Source organism: Protopterus annectens, chromosome 6.part0 (genome assembly GCF_019279795.1).
Source record: "Protopterus annectens isolate FY-2018-M chromosome 6.part0, PAN1.0, whole genome shotgun sequence".
In the NCBI taxonomy this organism is placed as follows: domain Eukaryota; kingdom Metazoa; phylum Chordata; order Ceratodontiformes; family Protopteridae; genus Protopterus; species Protopterus annectens.
In genome coordinates, this window is record NC_056737.1 from 629,706,398 (window position 1) to 629,730,348 (window position 23,951).

The 23,951-nt window shown below is 38.7% G+C and overlaps 1 protein-coding gene across 1 annotated transcript in view; it reads right to left on the minus strand.

Moving 5' to 3' along the window:
- The window catches only part of NIN (ninein), a gene marked incomplete in the record, with an annotated part of 1,258,852 nt that overhangs the window by 882,118 nt on the left and 352,783 nt on the right, over positions 1-23,951 (minus strand). Inside the window, 1 exon segment of the mRNA XM_044074306.1 lies at positions 11,065-11,213. Coding sequence (XP_043930241.1) covers positions 11,065-11,213 — 149 coding nt within the window.

A 23,951-nucleotide genomic window follows, 5' to 3' on the forward strand; every position in this document is an offset into this window, starting at 1 on the left:
CATAAAATCTATGCCAAAGACGTCAGCCATGACTACATTATAAACTTCTCACCTGTGTTTTCAGCGCTTGCCTGTTCTGACATGAATGTCTACAACGGCTTTCCAATCAAACTTTGTTTACTATCCTATGCCACCGTGGAGTCACAAGGAAAAGGGAGATGATGTCACACAAACACCCATCTACCACTCCCTAGCAAGTTAAACCGCTTCCTCTTAAAGGTAAACTCTCACAACACCATTTTTTAAGCATGTGCAGGTATGTAGAACAATTCTGTTTTTGAAATTTTACCTACGTTAATGGGTTGGCTAGTGTTACTTACTAAAAGATGCTTGTAAAGCCCTAGGTCTGATATAAAGTACTCAACATTTTACAGCTGACATGAAGCTGTAAACACCAATGAAAGTCTGGAACCTACAGTCTACTTTAAGAGACTGAACACACTTCTCTTTGCCATATCATTCCAACAGTCACTTGAAAGGCCTTTGCCTACTGTAACCTAGTCTTAACAGTAGGTCTTCTGCCTTTTGCAGATTAGGAGCCACATCTAAATTCTTGTAAGCCACACAGGAGAACAGAGTCCATAAGAAATGCTTTATAGTTTCTTGCTGCATGTCTGAAATGACAACAGTTGGTTACAGGTATAAAGTAACTTACTGAACTAAGTGGGCACACTTCAGTCCATAGATATTGATTTTTTTTCTCAGACATAATCTACAACAGGTTTCTAAGCAGTAACTAACAATTCTCGAGAGCCAAACTGTTCGCAGAGACAATGGCTGGGCAGTGTTGAAATGGGAGCCACATAATCTGTAGTTATCAGTAATGAAACAACATTCCTACAGCTATTTTATAAAATAAAAGAAGTTTGTGTGCTAATTCTCTGACAGTATTTCTGCTTCTACTTGAAATTGTTTTCTGACATTAGCAATTTGCTGAAGCTACAGCCTTCAATTAGATGTTTCCATCTGCTTTCTTATATATGTTAGTAATTTTAAATTATCTCTCCATCCCCCACCTGATCACCACTTAACACATCACAAAACTCATTCCCTAAACCTGCAGTGCAACACATTTCACACATCACAGACACCCCCTCCCCCAATTCCATAATGTATGTATGGGTGTGTGTGTATACCTATATCTATCGCTATATATATATCTCTCTATACATATATATATATATATATATATATATATATATAGACACACACACACGTGTGTGTGTGTGTGTGTGTGTGTGTGTGTACACAGACAGATCCTGGAGCATGCAAAAAAAGAAAAGGAAAGTGTCAAGTGAATTATGAACCTATACACATAGGGACACAACTGGGTTGGACTGCAGAGCTAGGCTTATAAAGGCCATGGTGGTAATTAGCCTAATATATACCTATGAACCTATGAACATTACAGAGCCAAGCTAGACTTGAAATTAAATAAATCCCTTGATCAAATATGCCCTCATTTTGGAACTACATTCCAAATTCCTCAAGTAATTTATCTGCAGCACTAAGCACAATTTCCTTACTTTGCACGTGATTAAGCATCACAACTTAGTCATGTGACTTGCTTACTATTATACTGCATGCAATAAAAGACTAAGGAATCAAGACAAACTACATGTCTGTTAGCAGTTAACAGATTTCACCATCTGCTCTACACCATAAGACAACTACAAAAGCCTACTTTCCATGACTGATGTTTGCATGAAGGTCACTCACTCACTCCACAGCGTACAGTTAAGAAGGCATCCCAAGCCACTGCAAATGAACTCAAAGCACATCAGATACACAGCAAAGAAAAAGACAATGGGCCCAATTTAAAAGACTTGCACGGAGAGCAGGCCTTTTGGAATCTGGTCCCTGATGTAAGGTCTATCTGTAAACAGACTTATACCAAAGTAGATCACTTACTCGAAGCAAGTCTTTCGGAATTAGGGCAAATGTACAGAGAGCAACCGTTTTGGAATCTAACCCAATACCTCATGAAATAAGAATGTATCCAAAATAACCATGCAGTTCTTTACAGACTGTTTTCCTGCAGGTTGCTATGGTTGCAACGTAATAGGGCACTCTATGTGCCATGGTTTCTTTTGAGTCTCATCTTCTCCCCAGTCAAAGGCATATTATGTCATATTAATCAGTTGTATAATACCTCCTCCAGGTTGAGGCTGACAGGTCCTACTCTAGCAGCAATGGTTCTTGTATGGGAGACTACTGAACATGGCAACCCACTATGGAGGCTTCACCGGACATGAAGCCTTACCCTGCTGTGTATTGGCATCACTTGAGAGGTTGCTTAAGCAATGAAGTGCAGTTTATTTATTTTATTTATTTTTATTTTATTTTATTTTACATTTGTTAACCGGGAAAATCCAGCTGGACCAGGTCCATTTTCAGTGGAGGCCCGGGGAGAAAAGATCCACAATTAAGAAGACATTTATACAATTACAGATATACATACATTTATACAATTTGAGATATTCATACAAAAACAGGTAGTAGTGAAAAATGTATTTACAAGTAGAGTTATTCTTACTTTGTTAACTATAGTTACTGGGAGCAATTCTGCCGTTGACTTAAGAGTGGGTATATCCCCCAGATCCAAAATGATTAATTGACCAGATTACTGCCACCACCACTTCAGAGTTGGATACAGAGTTGCCACCTCTCCAGGATTGCCCTGGTGTCTCCAGGATTTTTACAGTATCTCCCATCTCCTGGAAGTAATTTAAAAATGTCCAAGAATAATGAATGACATTACACTCTTGCTTAACTAGAACTCAAGCAACCGGCATTCACTCACACATGATAGTGCTCACACTCTCTCTCTCTCACGCGCGCACACACACACACACACACACACACACACACACACACACACACACACACAATATCTTGTTCCATACCTCTTAGAGCAAGAAATCTGGACAAACTCCCAAAAATAGGGACAGTTTTTAAGCATTGCCCATTACTTACTGCTTTGTCCAGATTTTTTTGTTCTTAGAGTTAACTCTCTAGCAACCAGAAATGACACTTATCCGGCATCTACCAAGAATAGGGGAATAAAAATGCTGCTTAACCATTTCCTTAGTTTTATTACGTATTTCACTTTCTTGGGTTGGTTTTCCAAACAAGAAATTTCTTATCCATAAAAAAATTTAACAGCTCTACGTATACATGTTTTTGGGTGTGGCTGGACTATCATCCATACATGACACCTTAAGATTGATCCTATTGCCCTGGAAGCAGAATCTGTACTGTACCAATCCCCATGGGTGCTGGATAACAGTCTACTGTACTTAATTTGTTACCTTGGCTGCACTGCACATGATCAATAAAACCTCATAAGTCACAATGGCTGAATCAAAGCATTTGGATTTTGAATATGAAAGTTGTATAAAGGCAAAAAAGTAGTATTACTGTTCATTCAATGATGAATGGTTAAAAGAAGATGATTTTAAGGATTGGGTGGGTTAAAAAAAAAAAGTCTGAAGCAAAATGCAAAATTTGCCATCACACATTTACAGTAAGGTACGAGAGAGACAGAGCAGTAGTAGTGCATGCAACATCAGAGAAACATAATAAAAATGTGAAGCAGATTAAGCAAAATACAGTCATGGCGAGCTTCTTCGGAAAACCAAATACCAAAGAGGACAATCTTATAACAGCTGCTGAAGTAACTAATTTAACATGTTAAGCATCATTACAGCTATGCAAGTCAAGATTGTGGTAACAAGATAATGGGAACTATTTTCCCACAATCTAGTACTGTGGAAAAGATTGCTTGCAGAAGAACAAAAGCAACTAATATAACTGAAAATGTTCTCACTCCTGCTTCACAAGTACAGTTGATCTCTGACTTACAAGAATCAAAAAACTTTTCAATAGCAACTGACTCTTCAAACAAAGGAAGCGTTAAACTTTTTCTAGTTAAAGTGCAGTATTTTTCAAAACAAGAAGGAATAAAACATGGTTTGCCAGACTTTTATGAAGATTCAGATGAAAGCAGTGAGGCGATAAAGGGTAGATTAGTTAAAGTGATAGAGAAAAATGGATTGGATATAAGCAGGGTGTCTGCATTTTCTGGGAATAATGCTGCAGTGAACTTTGGCAAGAAGATTTCTGTGCATGAGAAACTGAAAAAAAAGGAATATTGAACTCATTTCGGCAAACTGCAAGTGCCATATTCTGCATAACTGTGTTAAACAGGCATGCAAAATATTATCAATGGACACTGAAATTCTCATTCTCAAAGTTTATGCTAAATTTTCCAGATATGCTAAACAAATTGCACAGCTCCAGTCAATTTTCAAATCTGTCGAACGTGAGTATCAAGACATTCTTCTTCCTGTACCAACGAGATGGTTATCATTACTTCCAGCACTTGAAAGAATACTTCTAGTATGGCCTGCTTTGCAGTCTTACTTTGTTTCACGGGGAGAAGAAGAATGCCACAAAGTAATCTGGGATACCTTTAGAGACAAAGAAAGAGAGAGTCCATACCTGGACTATACTGCTGTTTCTTTTAGAATGTTATGCAGGTCTTTCAAAGCAGTGTGCTAATGTTAGAGTCGGATCAAGCTACTAGTTCCGAACTGCATGTTATTATGCTTGGGAGTAATACAGAAAACTGCATATCGCAAGCAAGACAAATTTCATGGAAAGGCTGCTGCAGACATGCTTAAAGGACTTCCACAGGATAAGTAAAGGCACTTCAAAGCTGATCAATTCTACAACAACCTAGACAAGTGGTATAATTACCATGATTCAGAATTTCAAGCAATGAGAGCTTTAACCTTGAAAGAACCAGTGATGTGGAGCTTATTCGAGGAATGGTCAGACAAGTTGTGCAGTGGCATTGACAAAGGCAAGTACCATGATGACAACTGTATTCTGTGTGTTTTTCAAACAGAGCTGGTGGAAAAAATGAACAAGTGGTTGATTGATGGAAGGATTTTTTCACAAAATTGAAACACAGGAAGTGTGGTGAGGAACTCTTTAAATTTGTATCCTTTACATTTTCTACACCAGTGTTGAATTCTTCATGTGAATGAACTTTCAGTGTGATGAATTCTTTGTGGAACAAAGAAAGAAATCGTATGGGACTTGGTGTTTTGTGAGCTGAGCTGCAGCTGTGCGAAAACTTGAGGTACAGTTGCTCTCAGTTTCATGAATTCTTGATGAAGACACCCAAATTGTTAGCAGCTGCAACATCTGATCAGAAATATAGTTTTAAGCACAAGTAGTTTTTGTGACTCTACCAAAGCACACAGAATGAACACATGAATAATTAGTTTACAGTTGTATTATTGTTTTGAGCTTTTCCTTTGCATGGTATTTGTTGTGCAATCATTATATTAACATATCAAAGATTGATAGTCTCCAAGTCGGACAGCACTTAGGCCTAACAATACGGTTTGTGTTTAACACTAAAATAGCATCTCCAGGAATTAGCCTTATGTGAGGTGGCAACCCTAGTTGGACAGGTTGGCTAGCCCCACTTTGCACATCATCTCTCAGGAGCCCCAAGAAAGGTAAGCAGGCACAGTCTTGTCACTCCCTCCCTGTCCCTGACATTTTCATACAAAGAAATTCTGCAGTGTGGAGGGTGTGAAGCTCACTCCTTAAAATATGTTATGCATCTAGTTCACCAATAAAAATCAAACTATAAAACACATACTAAAAAATAATAAAACAAAAAATAGTAGCAGGTAGTCCAAAAATAGATTATCCTTTATTGAAAATGTGTGGGTTTCAATAAAGGATATTTCATTTTTAACTCAGCTGTGGACTACATACTACTGTTTTCTATTTTATTATTTTGTAGTACACATTTTACAGTTTGATTTTTATTAATGAACTAGGTGCATAACATTTTAAGGAGTGGACTTCACACCATCCACACTGCAAAGTTTCTTCTTTGTTTGTTTTTGATCCAGTATGGGTTGCATACTGGGGTTTATTTTGAGACTTCAAAGGATGCCACAGATTTTTCTTTTTGTATCTGGCACTTCCACAGATGGTGCTACTAACTTAACCCTGGTTGATTGAGTTGTAGTCAGATGTCTAATCCTCACCACAACAGAGTTGAACACATTTCCAAAAAAAAAAAAAAAAAAAAACTAAGAAAGCACAAGCTGGTTTTGTGGTACAGAAGGGGAAAAGGAGAAAAACATGCCTCAGCTAGTCTTGTTTGATTAGTGGCCTTGGTGCAGATGGAGCTGACCATGGTAGGATGTGAGTGAGAGTCATGTGAGCTTGCAAAACCTAGAAAGTATTTTGGTGCTACTGTGCAAGTTTCACCTGTTGGGAGGACTGGTAGCTTCAGCATGCAAGCTGGCTGAGTATATGGGTGCATACACTTGTGGCTCAAGGCACTGTTGGCTCCCCAGTTTGGCAGGTGCATTAGCCAAAAAAATCTCAAGTGTAAGACGGCAAGCAAGAGAAAAATTAAGCTTTATGTACATGATAGTTGAGTGGTCCCACTCCTTCAACTTGCCAGAAAAAAAATGGAATGTGTCCAACTAATAAACACTTTCTCCAGGAAAGGTAAAAAACGTAAAGCCCCCATGGGTCATATAGTGCGCTAAACTAGACACAAGATCTTTATTGTCAAGGATGGGGAGGATCTCCAAAGTCATGAAAATCTTACATATTTTTAAGAATATGCAATACAAAAAATTAATATTGCCACAGATTACAGAGTTACCACTTTTCCCTCTTTGGGCAGTTGTGTCCTGCTGAAAAAACTAAAATATGGCAAATGTCTTGAGATTTTAAGACATAAAAATATTTCTTAAGTTTTCTTTAATAGCTGCATAAATCAGTTATTTTGTATTTGAAACACTAAATACTATAAAAATTAGTATAAGCGACTTGAATACTACACAAGTTTTTATTTTGGCAAAAAGTGAAGTTCTGTCTTTTACATTGGCCGTGGGTACTTTCGTACTGCAAAATTTCACATTTCTGCAAAAAATGTCACACTTCGGACATCTGAAAAGGTGGCAACCCTAGGCTCAAGTCTGATCCTGTCATGGTGCATACAATCTTTCACAAAATATCCCGCAACTTAAACTGCTTATTTTTTTAAATATTAAGAGTATAATAAATGTAACATATTTTCAAATATGCAGAAGTATTAAGAACAAACTGCAAATAGTCGAGAAAGTGGCTCATTTTTGCTTGATATGTTAAGGTCTGTCATGGGTGATGAAATTAATTTTTATTGTCATTAACTATACACATAATAAACTGTGTCAATCAGATGTCATTCAATGGATTCCAGATGTAAAAGTGGTTACGAACCAACAAAAGTCACTCTAATAGGCTAGTTATGAGGTAAACAAATGTATGAAGCTACTCTTATTACCATGAAAGTCATCACAGACATTGTCGTGAAGGTTGCTCCAAACACTGTTATGAAACTTTCAACCATGCTTTTTAATGTTACAAAGACAAGGCTTTTCTTTGTTACACTAAATGTTCTATAATGTATTGTTCTGCAATAAAATAGCCCTTAAGGCGAAATAACATACCTAACACACTAGTAAATAGGTGACTCTATAGTCAGGCACACTGACGTCCCACTCACTAGGCTGGACAAGCAGAAGGTTACTGTTAGCTGCATGTCGGGAGCCAGAATCCACCATATAACACAAGCACTCAGGTCACTCCAGAACAAGTACAAATATGACTCTGTCATTGTTCATGTTGGTGTGAATGACCTGAGACATACCTCCCTGGACTACATGAAAAGAGACATGGAAGAGCTCTCTGATCATGTAGCCCAGGCTGGTATGACGCTGACTAGCATCCTTCCCTCACCAAGAATGATACCTCAGTATAAAGACAAAATGATCAATTTCAACAATTGGCTAAGCTTCTGGTGTCATTCAAAGGGGATCCAGTGTCTGTCAGCCTGGGATGACATGCTCGACAAACCGCATTGCTTTGCAGGAGACGGCTTGCACCTGTCATCCCTAGGCTTTCGAATACTGGCCAAGGCTCTTGCTGCCTCCATAGTGCCTTTTTTAGGCAATGCTCAAAAGTCAAACCCACCTCCGTAAACAGCACAATTAACAAAACACTGAAGGTTATGCTACTCAATGCCATGAGTTTAAATCTCAAAATGCTCATGCTCGAAGCACTCCTCAGTATGGAGAACGTCGACAGCTGTGCAGTAACTGAAACCTGGTTCAAGGCTCCAAAGAGCACCCCAGCAGTACCGGGCTACAACTCAAACCACACGTTTCGGCCACAGAACATGGACTGAAACACAAAAGGAGGGGGTGTGTATCCATATTCATCAAGGATACCTACACCTCCAGGTTAGTAGCACAGCATGATACCTCTGAGATCATCCATGTGCAACTAACGTCAGGCAAATCTGCCATGCAAATTGTGGCCTGCTACAGATCACCCTCCATGACCTAAGACCACCACTCCACCTTTCTGGAGACACTGGAAAACATGAAGGTCCTACCAAACACCCTGATATTGGGTGATTTCAACTCCCCTACCATTCACTGGGAAAACTACTCGGGTACAAATTCCCAGGCCCAGTGCTTCCTGGAATTCATCAACTCAAATGCCTTGGATCAGCTGGTAAACTCCCCTACCAGAGGTGAAAAACATATTGGACCTGGTCATCAACAACATGGGTGACAGGTGTTCCACACCGGAGGTCAATCCATCACTGGTTAGATCAGACCATAAACTAATCACTCTGGATGTCCACACCCAACCACCACCCCCAACTAAGGAAACCACAGTAAAAAACTTTTCTAAAACAAACTTCACCTTATTTAAGACAGAGCTGGTAAGTTTCACAGCCCCCACGCTAAAGGATAACGCTGCCCAAGATGCAGAAACCTTTACAAATGCACTCTATGAGCACCTACAAGGATGCATGGATCGTGCCATCCCTAGCAAAACCAAGACTCACTCCTCTAAGAGAAGGAAACCAGTTTGGTGGACCCCTGCAATAAACAGGCTATACAACAGAAGGAGGAAACTAGTTCAGAAAAAAAGCAAATCCCAAGAAGGAAAGACATCCCTGATCAGCATCAGTAAGAAACTGAGGTCCCTCATAAAATCATCCAAGGCTAACTTTGAAAGAAAAATAGCCAAGGATTCAAAAGATAACCACAAAGCCTTCTTTATCTATGTTAAAAATCTAAGTGGCAACTCGCAAATATGCACTGAACTAGTGGAAAATAGCACAAAATATACTGAACCTACTGATATTGCCAACATCCTGGCAGATAGATTCAGTGCAAACGTTACCCCCCTCTCACCTCCAAAAGGGCCCACAACAATACCGGAAAAGTGTAGTGTCCCAAAAATCACAGACGCACAGGTGAAAGCACTTTCAAAAGCCAAAAACACAGCGTCAATGGCACCAGATGGTGTCCCAGGCTGTGTCTTGCACGAACTACAGAACAAACTAACTCCCCACCTAAACACGCTGTTCAACCTCAGCCTCTCCACATGCTACATGCCCATAGAGTGGCACACAGCAACGGTTATTCCTCTCCACAAAGGAGAGGCCACAACTGACCCTGGTAACTATCGCCCCATAAGCCTGACTAGCCTGGTCTGCAAGGGTATGGAGCGAATCATCATGGAACTCATTAACAAAGACACTGGTAACCTCCAAACACTTGACCTGACCCAGTTTGGCTTTGTTGAGGGCAGATCATGCCTACTAAACTTGGTTGACTTCTTCGAGACAGTCACCAAGGCCATAGATGAGGGAAAGGTGGTTCACACAGCCTACCTTGACCTCGTCAAGGCTTTCGACACCATTCCACACTCAAGTATTACAGAAAACCTCACCAGCCTGAACATAAACCCCTGCGTCATGAGATGGGTTGCCAACTGGCTTACAGACACAGAACTCACAAGGTAAGAACAGCGGGCTCCAGGTCCGACTCTAAACCAGTCACAATTGGTGTCCCGCAAGGCTCAGTCCTGGGACCCCTACTGTTCGGCATATACTTCTCAGAAGTACAGGCAAACACAGGAGGACTATGGTTAACCAAGTTCGCCGATGACTGCAAACTGGGAGCCATAACTGACTCTCTGACTGACACGGACATCCTCCAAAAGGGTCTTACTTCGACGAACACATGGTGTCAAAGTCATGGCCTCAACCTAAATGCCAAAAAATGTACAGTCTGGGAAAAACAAAACACCCATGAATTACCACATAGGTGGCAGCCCCCTTAATACAGAAGAGGTAATAAGAGATCTGGGGACCTAGGTAGATAGTAATCTCTTCTTCGACAATCATATTGCCAATGTAGTTAGGAAATCCTTCTATGTGGTCCATCTAATTACTAAAGGGTTTGCATCTAGAAATAAAGAGGTTATAGTGCCCCTTTACTCGTCACTCATTAGACCCATCATAGAGTACAATGCCCCATTTGGGATGTACCTCACAAGACACTTCCAACAGCTGGAAAGACCAAAAAAGTACCTCACCAAGAGGATTACTGGTCTCAAACATAAGTCCTATGCAGCCCGACTGAAAAAACTCTGGCTGTACTCAGTGCCATATTGCTTACTCAGAGGTGAAGTCCTATGCAGCCCGACTGAAAAAACTCTGGCTGTACTCGGTGCCATATTGCTTACTCAGAGGTGATCTCTGCCTGACTTATAAAGCCATGTCCAACTCAGAATTGATGGACATGCTCCATCTGAAGAAATCCAAGTCACTGCGAGCCACGTGCTCAAGTGAGCTAAACCTCGCCACAACAATAAATAGAACATGCTGGATTGATAGATTCCGGTCACAGAGACTCCCCTTGCTTTGGAACAAAATTCCAAATTACATCAGGCAGAACCCCTCAATAACAATCTTCAAGAGAAACCTTGACAAGTGGATGGGTAACAGAAAATACACCCCTGGGATCACTTCATTGGCTCTGCTTGACAGAGGATCAGTTAATTAATCAATGGGTCGGCAAAAGCTGACACACTCTGGCTAGGCTTATAAATGCCCTCGGGCAAATAGCCTAGTACCTACCTATGAACCTAAAACAGACATGCTTGACATACCTCACCACAGTCTTCAGAAATTGTGTTTTCATGTTGGGCTTCATTTGAAAGTGGTTCAATTACTGTCACCTCTGTAAACTCTGGTGTGGATCGTCGTCCATAACGCTTTCCATCTTTGACATACTTTGGCTTAACTTCTGATGAGGCATCTACAGCAAAAATGGAGGAAAAACATTACCAAAGCTATATAATGTAGGGCTGAAATTCTGAAATAGATGTACTTTCAACTTCCAGTTTATATAAAAAAAAGATTTACACACAAAAACATATTTAGGTTACATTCCACCTGTTCTCCAAAAACAGAAACCCAAAATACTACATGGACCATAACTGACCCAGATAGAGCACTTTACAAAATGCAGCATTAAATTATAATGACTGTTATTTTCTTCAGCAGCATTCCTGGGTGAATTAACAGATCAGCAGACTGCTTTTGAGTAATAACTTTTACCCCTGAGGCATGTACTTACAGGTGCTTTCAGTATTTTTTTAAAGTACATTACCTTCATGCAGTACCTGCTAGGCCTGTGATGGCGAACAAAAACGCCTATCTTGACTCTGCTAACATGTTACCCCCCCCAACAAACAAAAGAGGAACAATTCTTTACGTATTCATTTATTTAAAAAAATACACTCCAATCATGTGTGCTGTTATTTATTGTAAAAACTAAAAGAAAAATCAGTGACTTACAACAGAGAAAACACTATATGCACTGATAACTGGGCTTAAAATAGTGCAACAAAAATTACCCTAGTTTTAACAGTAATTTTGAAATTGAACTGAAAAAGAAATATGGGATACACTGCATTTGATTTGATTAACATCAATTAATTACTTTTTTTGTTGCTGAGTTTTAATAGATAAGTGCAGGGTCACATATTTATTGTATTTTTGCTCATTCAGTTTCCTTGGTAACTGGTGTTGGTGAAAGCTGGTGTGTCAACCAAAACATCATGGCGTATCACCTTCGCCATTAATATGCTAGGCTGTGAGCTTTACTTGGTTATCTGTAGGGGGACAGGTTAATTAAACAACACACCAACTTTAAACTAAGAATGGAGGCAGGGTTCTTATTTTACTAATTTCTACTCATATCCTTTGCTTTTCTTGATTTTGTTTTCTAGAAATGATCCTCCTACCTAGCAGAAGACTTGCAACCAACTAGCAAGTTGTACATTCCAAACCAAACCAAGACGTAATTTTGCAGTGTGGAGGGTGTGAAGTTCACTCCTTGAATTACGTTATGCAACTAGTTCACTAACAAAAATCAAACTGTAAGATATGTGCTACAAAACAGTAAAATAGAAAACAGTAGGTAGTCCACGGTTGAATTAAAAATGGAATATCCTTTATTGAAACACACAAACAAGCGATTCTCACTGAGTATAATGAAAAGCATCAAAAACATTCATTATTTATACATAATCAGACTATTTGGAGCAAGGGGTGGTTAGAGAGGCTGGTTCTGTTGAGTAGTAAAAGCATTAAACACACTCCTTTAACCAAGCCCCCCTTCCTTCTCAACACCACAGTATAAACTGAGACTTTAGAAACTGAAACGTTAGACAGAAATTAAAATATATAAGAACAGCTTACTGAGGCTAACCTACTAATCCACATTTTATTAAGAAATTAACTCACTAACAAAATGAATAATTAAAAAGATCTACCATTAGACATCAGAATAAATGTTAATACTTATAAACTGAAACACTTAAAGATCACTTTTGTACCAAATAAATACTTCATCAGGTTTGTGTATAAAAAAAACATATCATAACATTAATGAACATGTGTAAAAATCTACAATTGAACACCTAAGTAGGCTGAAAAACAGGCTTTTTTATTAGTGTAGTACCTCGCAGGCCATTCTGCGCAGACGTGGATATGGTCTTACTGTTTGACAAATAAAAGGGGCATGATGTCATATGGGAAACATGCATGATTGCAGACATGCAGATGCAGCATGAATATTCATGGTCTATTCGTACTTTACCCTTTTCCTCAATGTACGTTCTCAGAGTTGGTATATTTAAGTAGCGGGGGGTACAGGGGGGTTTGCCCCCCCCTGCAAAAAGGAAGGAAAAATATTATTTGCAGTTGCACTGCTATTTTGTTCCCTATCATTTTTGCAACCCCCCCCAATCCCCCACTAATTAAATATACCAACTCCGGAATCGCACTACATTGAAGAAAAGGGTAAACTACAAATAGGCAATGAATATTCATGTCATCAGTATGAATATTACTTAAATTTACTAACACATCACCGACGATTGTACGGTGGGAGGGGTTTAGGCAGGGCTTGCTACTGCGCATCCTGAGAGGTACTACAGTAATACAAAGCCAGAAACCATAGTTACAATTGCTAATATAGAAATACAGTGAAAATATCAAAAATAAAGCATTAACGCCCAGGGGATCTGTTCAAGTGTGGCATCTAACTAAGAAAGCACTTAGTCTGAATGAGTAAAAGTGCACTCAAGACGATCAGAAAACAGCACCAATGTCAATTATTTTCATTGTAAAATATTTGCAATGTCTGATATTTGTTTATAACAATATTAGCATGCAATGTCAGCATTAATCAATCCCATATCAGTCTTTTAAACAGTGGGGCAGTTTTGAGTTCTAGCATGCTTTTTAATGGATCAATAATTAAGCCCTGGTTTTATAAAAGAGTTCAGTTTCAGCTGCCACAACAGTTTACATTTTTGTAAATGATTAGGGATGTCTCCTGCCAGTTCCAAAAGGTCCACACGATCAATAATTTGACATTTAAAGCCAGTGTGTCTTTTGTAAAGCTGCATGTGCCGTGCCAGTGCATTATTCTTGCACTTAGCTCTAATTTCAGAAAGATGGCCAGAAATCCTTTTTAGTCTGCTGAGTATTTTCACCATATAAAATGCTTCACAGTCATTGCAGCATGCCATGTAAACCACCTGCATTGAGTTACAGTCACCTTCTGCGCTGGTTTTAATCAGTTTCTTTAAATAAGGAAGAAAAACATGTCTCCCTCATGTATGTGCTGACAAAAGACGCAGTTGGCTCCACACTGATAGGTGCATGCATCCAGTGGTCTGGGCCTACATTCATCCCAACTCCTGATGTTTCTGGATTTCCTATACACAATGGAAGAAGCTTCTCCAAGGATGTCCATTAAATACTAGCTTTCAGTATTTATGGGCCAATTCTCTCTAATATTAATGATGCTGTGACAGTCAAGATATAACCATCTTTAGATTTGTTGTCTGTAGATTTCTTTAACACCCTCCTATAAGGACTGTTAAGTGCTGGTAAATTTGTACTTTTTAGTTCAATTACAGGTTCCAGAATATTTCTTAACACATTGCTTTCATATCCACTCACCAAAAAATCATTTTTCAAGAAGCATTCAGGAACCTGTAATTGAACTAACAAGTACAAATTCACCAGCACTGTTTTTGACCCACTATAAATTGAATATTGGGTTTTCTGCAACTTCGAGGATACAGTGGATTTTTCTTTTTTCAAAGTCGTACATTCCAGTGCAATAAAGTACACTACTGCTGCTATTAACAGGAGTCACTTAATCCACCAAAGCAGCATGCAGAAAATTTCACTTCAACAAACTCAGTTTAGCAAATATGGTTATTCTGAAAGTAGACCATTTTAGCCAAGTTCAGATAAACTAGGTTATCCTATCTGAAATATGGCAGAAAACGTTCCTGTGTAAGTAAAAAACTGCACGAGGGCAAATGTGATAGTACTCCAAGACCACTGCAATAGGCGTTTTGCTTTCCCAAGACATAGCGAACTTGAAGCCAACCAGAACATGAACAGAGTACAGCTGACACACCTTATGCACTGGGGGTTGAAGAGATTTAAGACTGTGTGCAGACACCACAGCAGCCCTAGGTTTGATTCTCACAACCTCTGTTTGCCTACAACATAACTCTAAGCAAGTCACTTACTTAACTAGGCACTCCTCCCATGTTGCCCCAGAAAAACAGGTAGTTCCCCATTTCCCCCAGTAGGTTTATCCATTTAACAAATATTTTATTTAAATCTCATTTTGTCTGGTTGTTTGTTAGAGGCACTAGCAACTAATGTCGGGCAGCACAATGCCAGGGCACTTCTACGGGCTAGGCTTGTCAAGGCTCCAGGTCCATTAGCCTAGTACACACCTATGAACCTATGTTCTTGATGAAGTAGCATCTGTGCTTTTATGGAACAGTAGTGGTTCTATTACTACCATGATGTGGTCTCATATACATCAATCATCTGAATTTCTTTCTTACCAAGAGCATTTACATGAAAATAAGGTAACCAGTCACAGCTCCTATTCAAGTTTTTTTTTTTTTTTTTTTTTTAAAGTACAACACTCCATGGCCACAAAGAGTTTGATTCAATACTCCACAACCCATTACTCACATTTAATGGGCCAATAAGAATCTAGGGACAGAATTACGAAGCACAAACTAAAATAAAAGAGTCCTAGTTCAGTGGACAACTACAAGCTAGTATCACTTTATCCTATATTTGTTAAAAGACGGTGAAAGTATGTGCTGAAACAGCTACTAGAACATTGTACTAATATTAATGTTTAAAAACTCTTCTAGGTTAGGCAAGCTTCCCACTCAGGTTAGCCAGCAGCCAACAACCCCCCCCCCCCATTTATCATTTATCTCTTTAACTAACCTTATATCCAGCTTGCTCACTCCCTTCTAATAACTACCCTATCTCCCCCTCTCCCGTAGACTGCTACCCCCTGTAAGCGAACAATTCTCTGCAATACAGTATTGGCCACTAGGTGGCACCGTACCTAAGCTTTCTGTATATCTATTCCCACAACTATTCTTTACCAGACCTCCCTAACCCTGTTTTCAGCTTTTACTTTTCACAGACTTACTCGTCACCTTCTCACCCTTGTCCTAAGGTATCTTTACTCACGTTCTACTCCTCTTACATACTAACTTTATTCTTACTAGCCTCATAACTTACCTTTACATTCTCTCACTTTCAGACTTACCTGCAGAATTCTCCCACTTCACAGATTGTCATCCTTGATAGTCCACTCACTTGTCTCTACCTGCTCCGTTCGCCCTTTGGGCTCACTCCGCTCCCCTACCCTGCCCCCAATTCCCACCCACCCCAATGGTCCTAGTTTTATTCCTCTAAAGACACACCCCCATTACACCAACTCCAATCACACAAATGTCATCATTACCACAAACCCCATCCCGAATTCTCACAATACACCCACTGATACCTTACCTTTCATCCCCCTTTGTTAATACACACCACCTACTGACACTCCTTCTAACCTGTCTATAAAACCTACCTCCACTTTAATTCCCACCTCATTCCAATTACAACTATTAATATTGGTCTCACTCTTACCTGCTCTAACCACTACCTATCTATTAACCTCCTATGAAAAACCTCTTTACTCTACTCTTATCTACCCTTCCAAACACACTTCAACACCAACACTAGCTATCTCTCCAAACATTCTAAATTTCATTTGCAAACCCAGCTACCTACTAGCTAAATATCACAGACTAGTACACATTAAATACAGCAACCTAAAAACTAAAAAATCATTTGACTACTACTGTAAGCCTCTCCAACCTAAACACTTTACAATCCTCTACTCCTTAATAGATGGGGACATTCATCCTAACCCTGGCCCAAACTCTACCCTTACCACTGCAAACTGTAACCAATAAAAAACTAGTACCCTTCCTCCTACCAAACTGTCCAATTCACTCTCTATTGCTCATCTTAATATACGCAGTATTTGCAATAAAATCGCTCAAGTTCATGCCCTCCTAGATGTCCACCTATTTGACACCCTATGTCTATCAGAAACATGGCTAAAACCTACTATAAAAAAGACAATGAAATCACCATTCCAGGTTACAACATAATTCGACTAGACCGCACAACCAAAAAAGGTGGAGGGGTAGCAATTCTCTACAAAGCAGAACTACAAGTTAGCACTGTAAATCTTAACCAACCTTTAGATAATAATGCCTAAATAATTATCTCTAAATTCCAGCTCAACACACATAAAGCCATATATATCATCTACGCATATCTTCCCCCAGGAAATAACATTAGCTTACTCGAATATATCCTCAATTGGCTTTCTTCTAATCTCCCACAAGAAACCATAGTCCTAGGGGACTTTAATATAGACTGGAATTCATGTAACAGTACAAACCCCACCACCCATATTAACCGTTATGATTTATCACAAACTATAAACTCCCCTACCAAAACTAATAGACTTAACAATAAAGATAGTACCCTGGATTGAATACTCACTAATAGTCCTCATCAAACTTACACAACAGGTACTCTTCCAGGCGACCTAAGTGACCATTCGCTAATATACATTATTAGACATAAAACCAACCTAACTTTCCCCTAACACTTTCAGAACAGTACGCACCAAAAAGCATTTTAACCCTGAGCTGTTCCAAACAGAACTTAAACAATGTAATTGGACTCCATTAAAATCTCTCCCTATAAATAAAGCAGTTGAATACTTTAATTTCACATTCTTAAAGATCCTGGACCATTACGCCCCAACACGCTCTACTAGAAATAAAGCTAAACCAGCCCCTTGGCTCTCTAATAATACTAGGCAACTAATCCTTCGCAGAAACAAATCCTGGGCAAAATGGCATACTACTAAAAATCCTAGAGATCAACAAACCTTTAGACAACACAGAAATAATACAAAAAAGCCACCTTACTAGACAAAAAAAAAATTATTACCTCCAATTACAACAATCCTCCCTCAAGGAACCACAAAAATTTTGGACTAGCATTAACAAACTTCTATACCCCGGCCAAACTATCACCCCCAACCAACTAGGCTCTAACCCTGAGACTCCAACACAAACAGCCAATGCCTTTAATTATTTCTTCACTGACACTATCCAAACTCTTGCTAGCCATCTATCTCCCGACACCTCTAATCTGCTTACTCCCACTACCAACCCACACCCATTAATTCATTTACAACCAGTGTCCACATCCTATATCTGCTCCCTTCTCCAAAAACTAAAACCAACTACCCCCTTCAGCTGACAAACTCCCAGCAGAATTCCTACAAAAAGGAGCTAAAGCTATTGCATATCCCATCTCCATTCTGATAAATGGAATCATAAATGAAGGCACTATCCCATTTATCTGGAAAATTTCTCATATCATCCCACTACATAAAGGTGGGATCTCCAATGACTTTTCTAACTTTCGTCCCATAGCTCTACTATTCCCACTTGCAAAAATAATGGAAAAGTGCATTCACAATCAACTTCTTAACCACCTTCTCCATCACAACCTAACAGCCAACTGTCAACATGGACCTTTCCACAGTACCACCACTGCTCTGCTATCCTTCACAAACTGTATCAACAAAAACCACAACAATAATATTCTTTCCTCTACAGTCTTTGTTGATTTCTCTAAAGCTTTTGACATGGTTAATCACAAACTCCTTCTACATATACTGAAATCCCTTTCATTCAATCCTCTATCTATGAATTGGTTCACATCTCACCTTGAAAACCGACAACAGGCTGTACTCTGGCAAAATAAACTATCTAATCACCTTCCTATCTCCCTAGGTGTTCCACAGGGCTCCATATTAGGTCCACCCCTGTTTTCCATTTATATCAATGACCTTCATTTAGCCATTCCACTCTCCACCTGCATTCAATATGCAGATGACTCTACTATAATCTGGTCAGCCACTTCCCAAGCCGAACTTCAGTCACTTACCCAAAAAGCTTTCAATACTGTAGAACAATGGTTCTCTAATCGCTACCTCCTCCTAAACCCCCCAAAAACTAAACTGTTACTCTTCACACCAACCCAAAAGTCCACTCCTTTACATTTCACTCTCACATCCAATAATGGTACTCATTTCTCCTGACCCAATCACCAAACTCTTAGGAATTACAATTGACAACAACCTCAACTTTGATATTCACATTAATACCACAATAAAATTAATTAACAGAAAACTAGGATCCCTCTACAGAATCAAACCCTTTCTTTACACCAGTAGCCAGGACCACTATAGCCAGAACTCACTTAATCTCAACCTTACTCTATGCCTCTCCTATATACACCAACCTCTCTAAAAATAACCTCAACAAACTAGCTACATCCTATAACAATATTGCTAGATTTGCTACAGGCTCTCCTTTCAGAACTCATCACTGTCTGAATCTAAAACAACTTGACTGGCTAGAATTCCTTAACTAGCTTCAATTTCACCAGCTTATTATAGACCACAAGACCCTGTTATCAATCCACCAACATCCCAATACTCTCTAGCCTCATTACCCCTTACAATAATCTTAAGAATGTACGCTCCTCAAACAAAATGTTGATCAATACTACCAAATCAAAAAACTCAGCAGGTGACTCCTTGTTCTCTAACGCTGTCGGAAAATTATGGAATCGACTACCGACTGACCTCACATCTCAGACCTCACTCCCACTTTTTAAAAGGAATCTAAAACTATTTTTCAATAAACACTGGCTATGCTCCTGCACCAACCCTAACTTTTTTCCTTTAGTCTAATTTTCATCCTACATCCTTTACAATCCTCCCTCTCTATGTTTCAATATACTATGTTTTGCATACAAATCAATGTTTACATGTATATTGTACCTTCTTTAGTATATTACCCTTTACAGATTTTTGATTGTTATTATTTACATTGAGTATTATAATTATGTTCATCTAAAAAAAAAGTTTTTTTTTTTTATGTTCTTATGTAACAGTTGCTGTTTTTACATTGTTTCTGTCATAACGTCTATTCATTTTGTATGGTTTTCCTGGAGCTTTTCTCCCCTGGCCTCTACTGAAAATGGACATGAATTCAGTTAGACTAGCCCGGTCAACAAATTTAAAATAAATAAATAAATGAATAAATATATTTGTTACCACCATCTTAACCCTCTCTGATACAATATTCAGTGCTAAGGATATTGATTTTATACTCTGAAACTGTTTTAAAGGTCTTGTTAAAATCTTTGATGCAATAAACCTTCAACTTTTTACAGTCAAACCTGCTAACCAGTAGTTCTGACATTTGGCTAAGAAATTAGCAAAGGACTTACTATCCATAGAAGCAAATCTGACCTGCAATGAACTACAGGGGTCAGTTTTAGACCCCTTTTATTTATAATTGGAATCTGCAAAACCAACATTTATTTATTTATATTTTACATTTGTTGACCGGGCTAGTCTAACTGGATACATATCTATTTTCAGCAGAGGCCCGGGGAGATAAGCTCCACTTGAAAAGATTTACAAAAAGATAAACCTAAACATAAAATGGTTAACATATAAATGCATCTACTAAAAGTAATTGCAGATTATTACATTACATTTCAATTGTTGAATAAAAAAATGGTTACAGAACATTATATAAATTTGCTAATAACTCTATTCTCAAGGAAGGAAGAAAAAAAGTTGTTTTTTTTTTGTAGATAGAGTAAGGAACAGATTTGGATTAGTCCATGAAAGCAGAGGTATTGGTTGAAAAAAAGCTAGGTCAGCAGTGATGATGATAGCAATGCCATTTTAGATTAGTCTGGTTTTGTACAGGGGCATAACCAGTGTGTTTTAAGGTAAAGTTTCAATTTTTGTTTAAATAGCTTTAAAGAGGACATAGATGTAAGTTCATTTGGAAGTTGGTTCCAGTATTTTCCAACAGCATTACAGAACAGAGAGTCACCAGAGATATTGTTAGATATACTTGTGGATACTAGTAATTTCTTGGATGAGCGTAAGTTATTAAGGTTTTTATATGGGGTAAAAAGGTTTGATAGTATTGGAGTTTTAGTTGGTTGGAAAGAAGGTTTTATGGGCAATGATAAGTTGGTTATAATGAATTTGGTTTTGTAGCTCAAGCCAGCCTAGTTGTTTTAGATTATGACAGTGGTGGGTTCTAAAAGAGGAGGCTATGGCAAATCCAGCTATGTTATTATAAGAGTTTGACAGTTTGTTGAGGTTGTTTTTAGTCAGATTTGTATATATGGATGAACCATAGAGGAGTGTGGAGATTAAATGGGTAAGGGCAATAGAAGTTCTGGCTTGTGGAGTAAGGAATGGCTTTATCCTATACAGGGAGCCCAGTTTCCTGTTTACAGTTTTTATAGTATTGCTAATGTGAGTTTCATACATAAGGTTGTCCTCTATTGTTATACCTAGAAGTTTAGTGGTTAGGTCTGGAGATATAATGGTACCGTTATTGGATAGGACTGGCGGGTGGGTGTGAAGAGCAATAGTTTTATCTTTTTGGGGTTCAGGAGTAGGCAACATTGTGAAAAAACAGTTTTCTACTACAGTAAACATTCTCTGGGTTAAGGACTGTAGTTCAGATGAAGATTTAGCTGAGCAGATGATTGTAGAATCATCTGCATACTGAATACAGGTAGCTTGAGTAATTGCTAGATAAAGGTCATTTATATAGATTGAGAAAAGGAGGGGACCAAGAATTGAGCCCTGAGGGACTCCTAGTGTAACAGGGAGATGTAAAGATAGGTTATTGTCCCAAAGCACCACTTGTTGTCTGTTGTTAAGGTACGACTGTAACCACTGAATAACCAGTGAATCTAGGGAAAGAGATCTTAGTACATTTATAAGTAAATGATGGTTGACTATGTCAAAAGCTTTGGAAATGTCAATAAAGAGTGCTGAGGAGAGGGTGTTGTTATTTTTGTTATGATTGATACTGTCAGAGAAGGATAGAAGAGCAGTGGTAGTACTATGAAATGGTTTGAAGCCATGTTGGCAATTTTCAAGTAGATTATTTCACAGTAAGTGATCAAGTAGTTGTTTATGGATACATCTTTCCATTATTTTAGCTAAAGGAGAAAGTAATGCTATTGGACGGTAGTTGGAGTATTCGTTAGAATTGCCACCTTTGTGTAGGGGGATGATGTGTGAGATTTTCCAGATGATAGGAACATTTCCCTCTTGTAAGGTTCTATTTATCAAGATTGATATTGGGTAGGCTATAGCTTTGGCAGCTTTTTGGAGATATTCTGCTGGTAGGTTATCTGCTGATGGGGTTGATCGTTTAAGTTTTTGAAAAAGATTATAGATAAGGTGAGTTGGGACTGGTTGCCACTGGAATATAGGGAGCGAATTTGTTACAGAATTTGGGTGACTAGAATTCTGAGTTATTTGATTGGCCAGTGATTGGATAGCCTCTGTGAGGAAGGTATTAAAGGTGTTTGCTGTTTGTTTGGGATCTTTGTGGTTGGCTCCTGTAGGGGGTGGTGTGGTGGAGTGACCAGGGTGAAGAAGTTTGTTAATACTGGTCCAGAACTTTTGTGGATTCCTTTGGTTTGTTTGCTGGAGATTACAGTAAAAGTTTTTTTTGTCCAAGAGAAAGGCTTTTTTTGTATCATTTCTCATTTGTTTACATTTAAGTTGGTCTGTGGGTCGCTTAGTAGATCTCCACAGAGCCCAGAGTTTGTTTCTAAGTAGGATTTTCTGCCTGGTTTCCTTAGTAAGCCATGGGGCTGGCTTATACTTAGTTCTGATAGTACACTTTGGTGCATGATAGTCTAGGAATGTTAAGAATTTTGAATTAAAGTAATTCACTGCATCATCTAGAGGGAGGTGTTTAATGAGTGTCCAATCACATGCTCTAAGTTCACTTTGGAAATAGTCAGGATTAAAGTTTTTATTGGTTCTGATTGCTCTAAGTGTGGCTGGGTTAGGAGTAGTTGTCTTATGCCTAATGATATAAGTGAGTGAGTGGTCACTTACATCTGCAGGAAGGGTTCCAGCCTTGTAGATTTGCTGGTTATTGTTTATGAATATCCAATCTAATATACTCTCTTTATTATTGGGCTTGTTAATTCTGGTTGGGAAGTTGATCATTTGTGAAAATCCATGCAGGTTAATATGTGAAGTTGGCTGATTTTGTGTGCAGGTTTTCCAATCAATATTAAAGTCACCTAGAATTATAGTCTCTTGATGGAAAGATGAAGATAATCCAGCAAGGGTGTCTTCAAGGATACAAGTATTATTACCAGGAGGTAGGTAGATGCAGATGATGATTACTGATTTACTAATGTTAAGTTGAAGTTTGGTGGCAAGCATTTCTACATTACTATGAGGTGTTGGATAGCAGTCTAGTGTGGAGATTTGTAACCCTTTTTGAGAGAGAATGCAACTCCCCCTCCCTTTTTAATTTTGCGGTCTGCTCTTAGGATATTGTAACTGGGTGGTAATATTTCATTATCAATAGTTAAAAGTTTTAACCATGTTTCTGACAAACATAGTATGTCAAAAGAGTGGACATCCAGGACAGCATGGAGGTAGGCAGCTTTGTTATTTAAGCTATGTATATTAAGGTGAGCTATAGAAAGTGAATTAGGAAGCCTAGGTGGGATAAGATTTGAGTGATTGGGGCTTTGGAGTTCAATATTAGCAGAGTGTAAAGGGCCAGGGTTGGGATGGATGTCACCACTGGTAAGTAGTTGAGGTTTTGGACAAGGGTAATGGAGTACATTAAGTTGGTTGAATTGTTTTCTAGGTTTTAGGTGGACATATTTAATATGGGTTAACCTGTGATACTTTGGAAGTATGCAGGTAGGAAGAGATGTGATACTGATATGTGTTTGGCATGTTGTTGGTGGTATAATACTTGTTTGCTTGTTAGGGTAGTAGAATTGTAGGTAATTAGAGTGTTCATAGAAGGTTAGTAGGTAAGATGTCGTTAAGAGAGAGGTAAAAGGGTGATAATAGTTGAATATGTGCAAGGGAAGCTAGTGTTTGCATCTTAAGTGATTTCAGGTAGAGGTGTAGTTAAGGGGAGGAGTTAGGATGGATCCAGTTAGTGAGTAGTAGTTGATT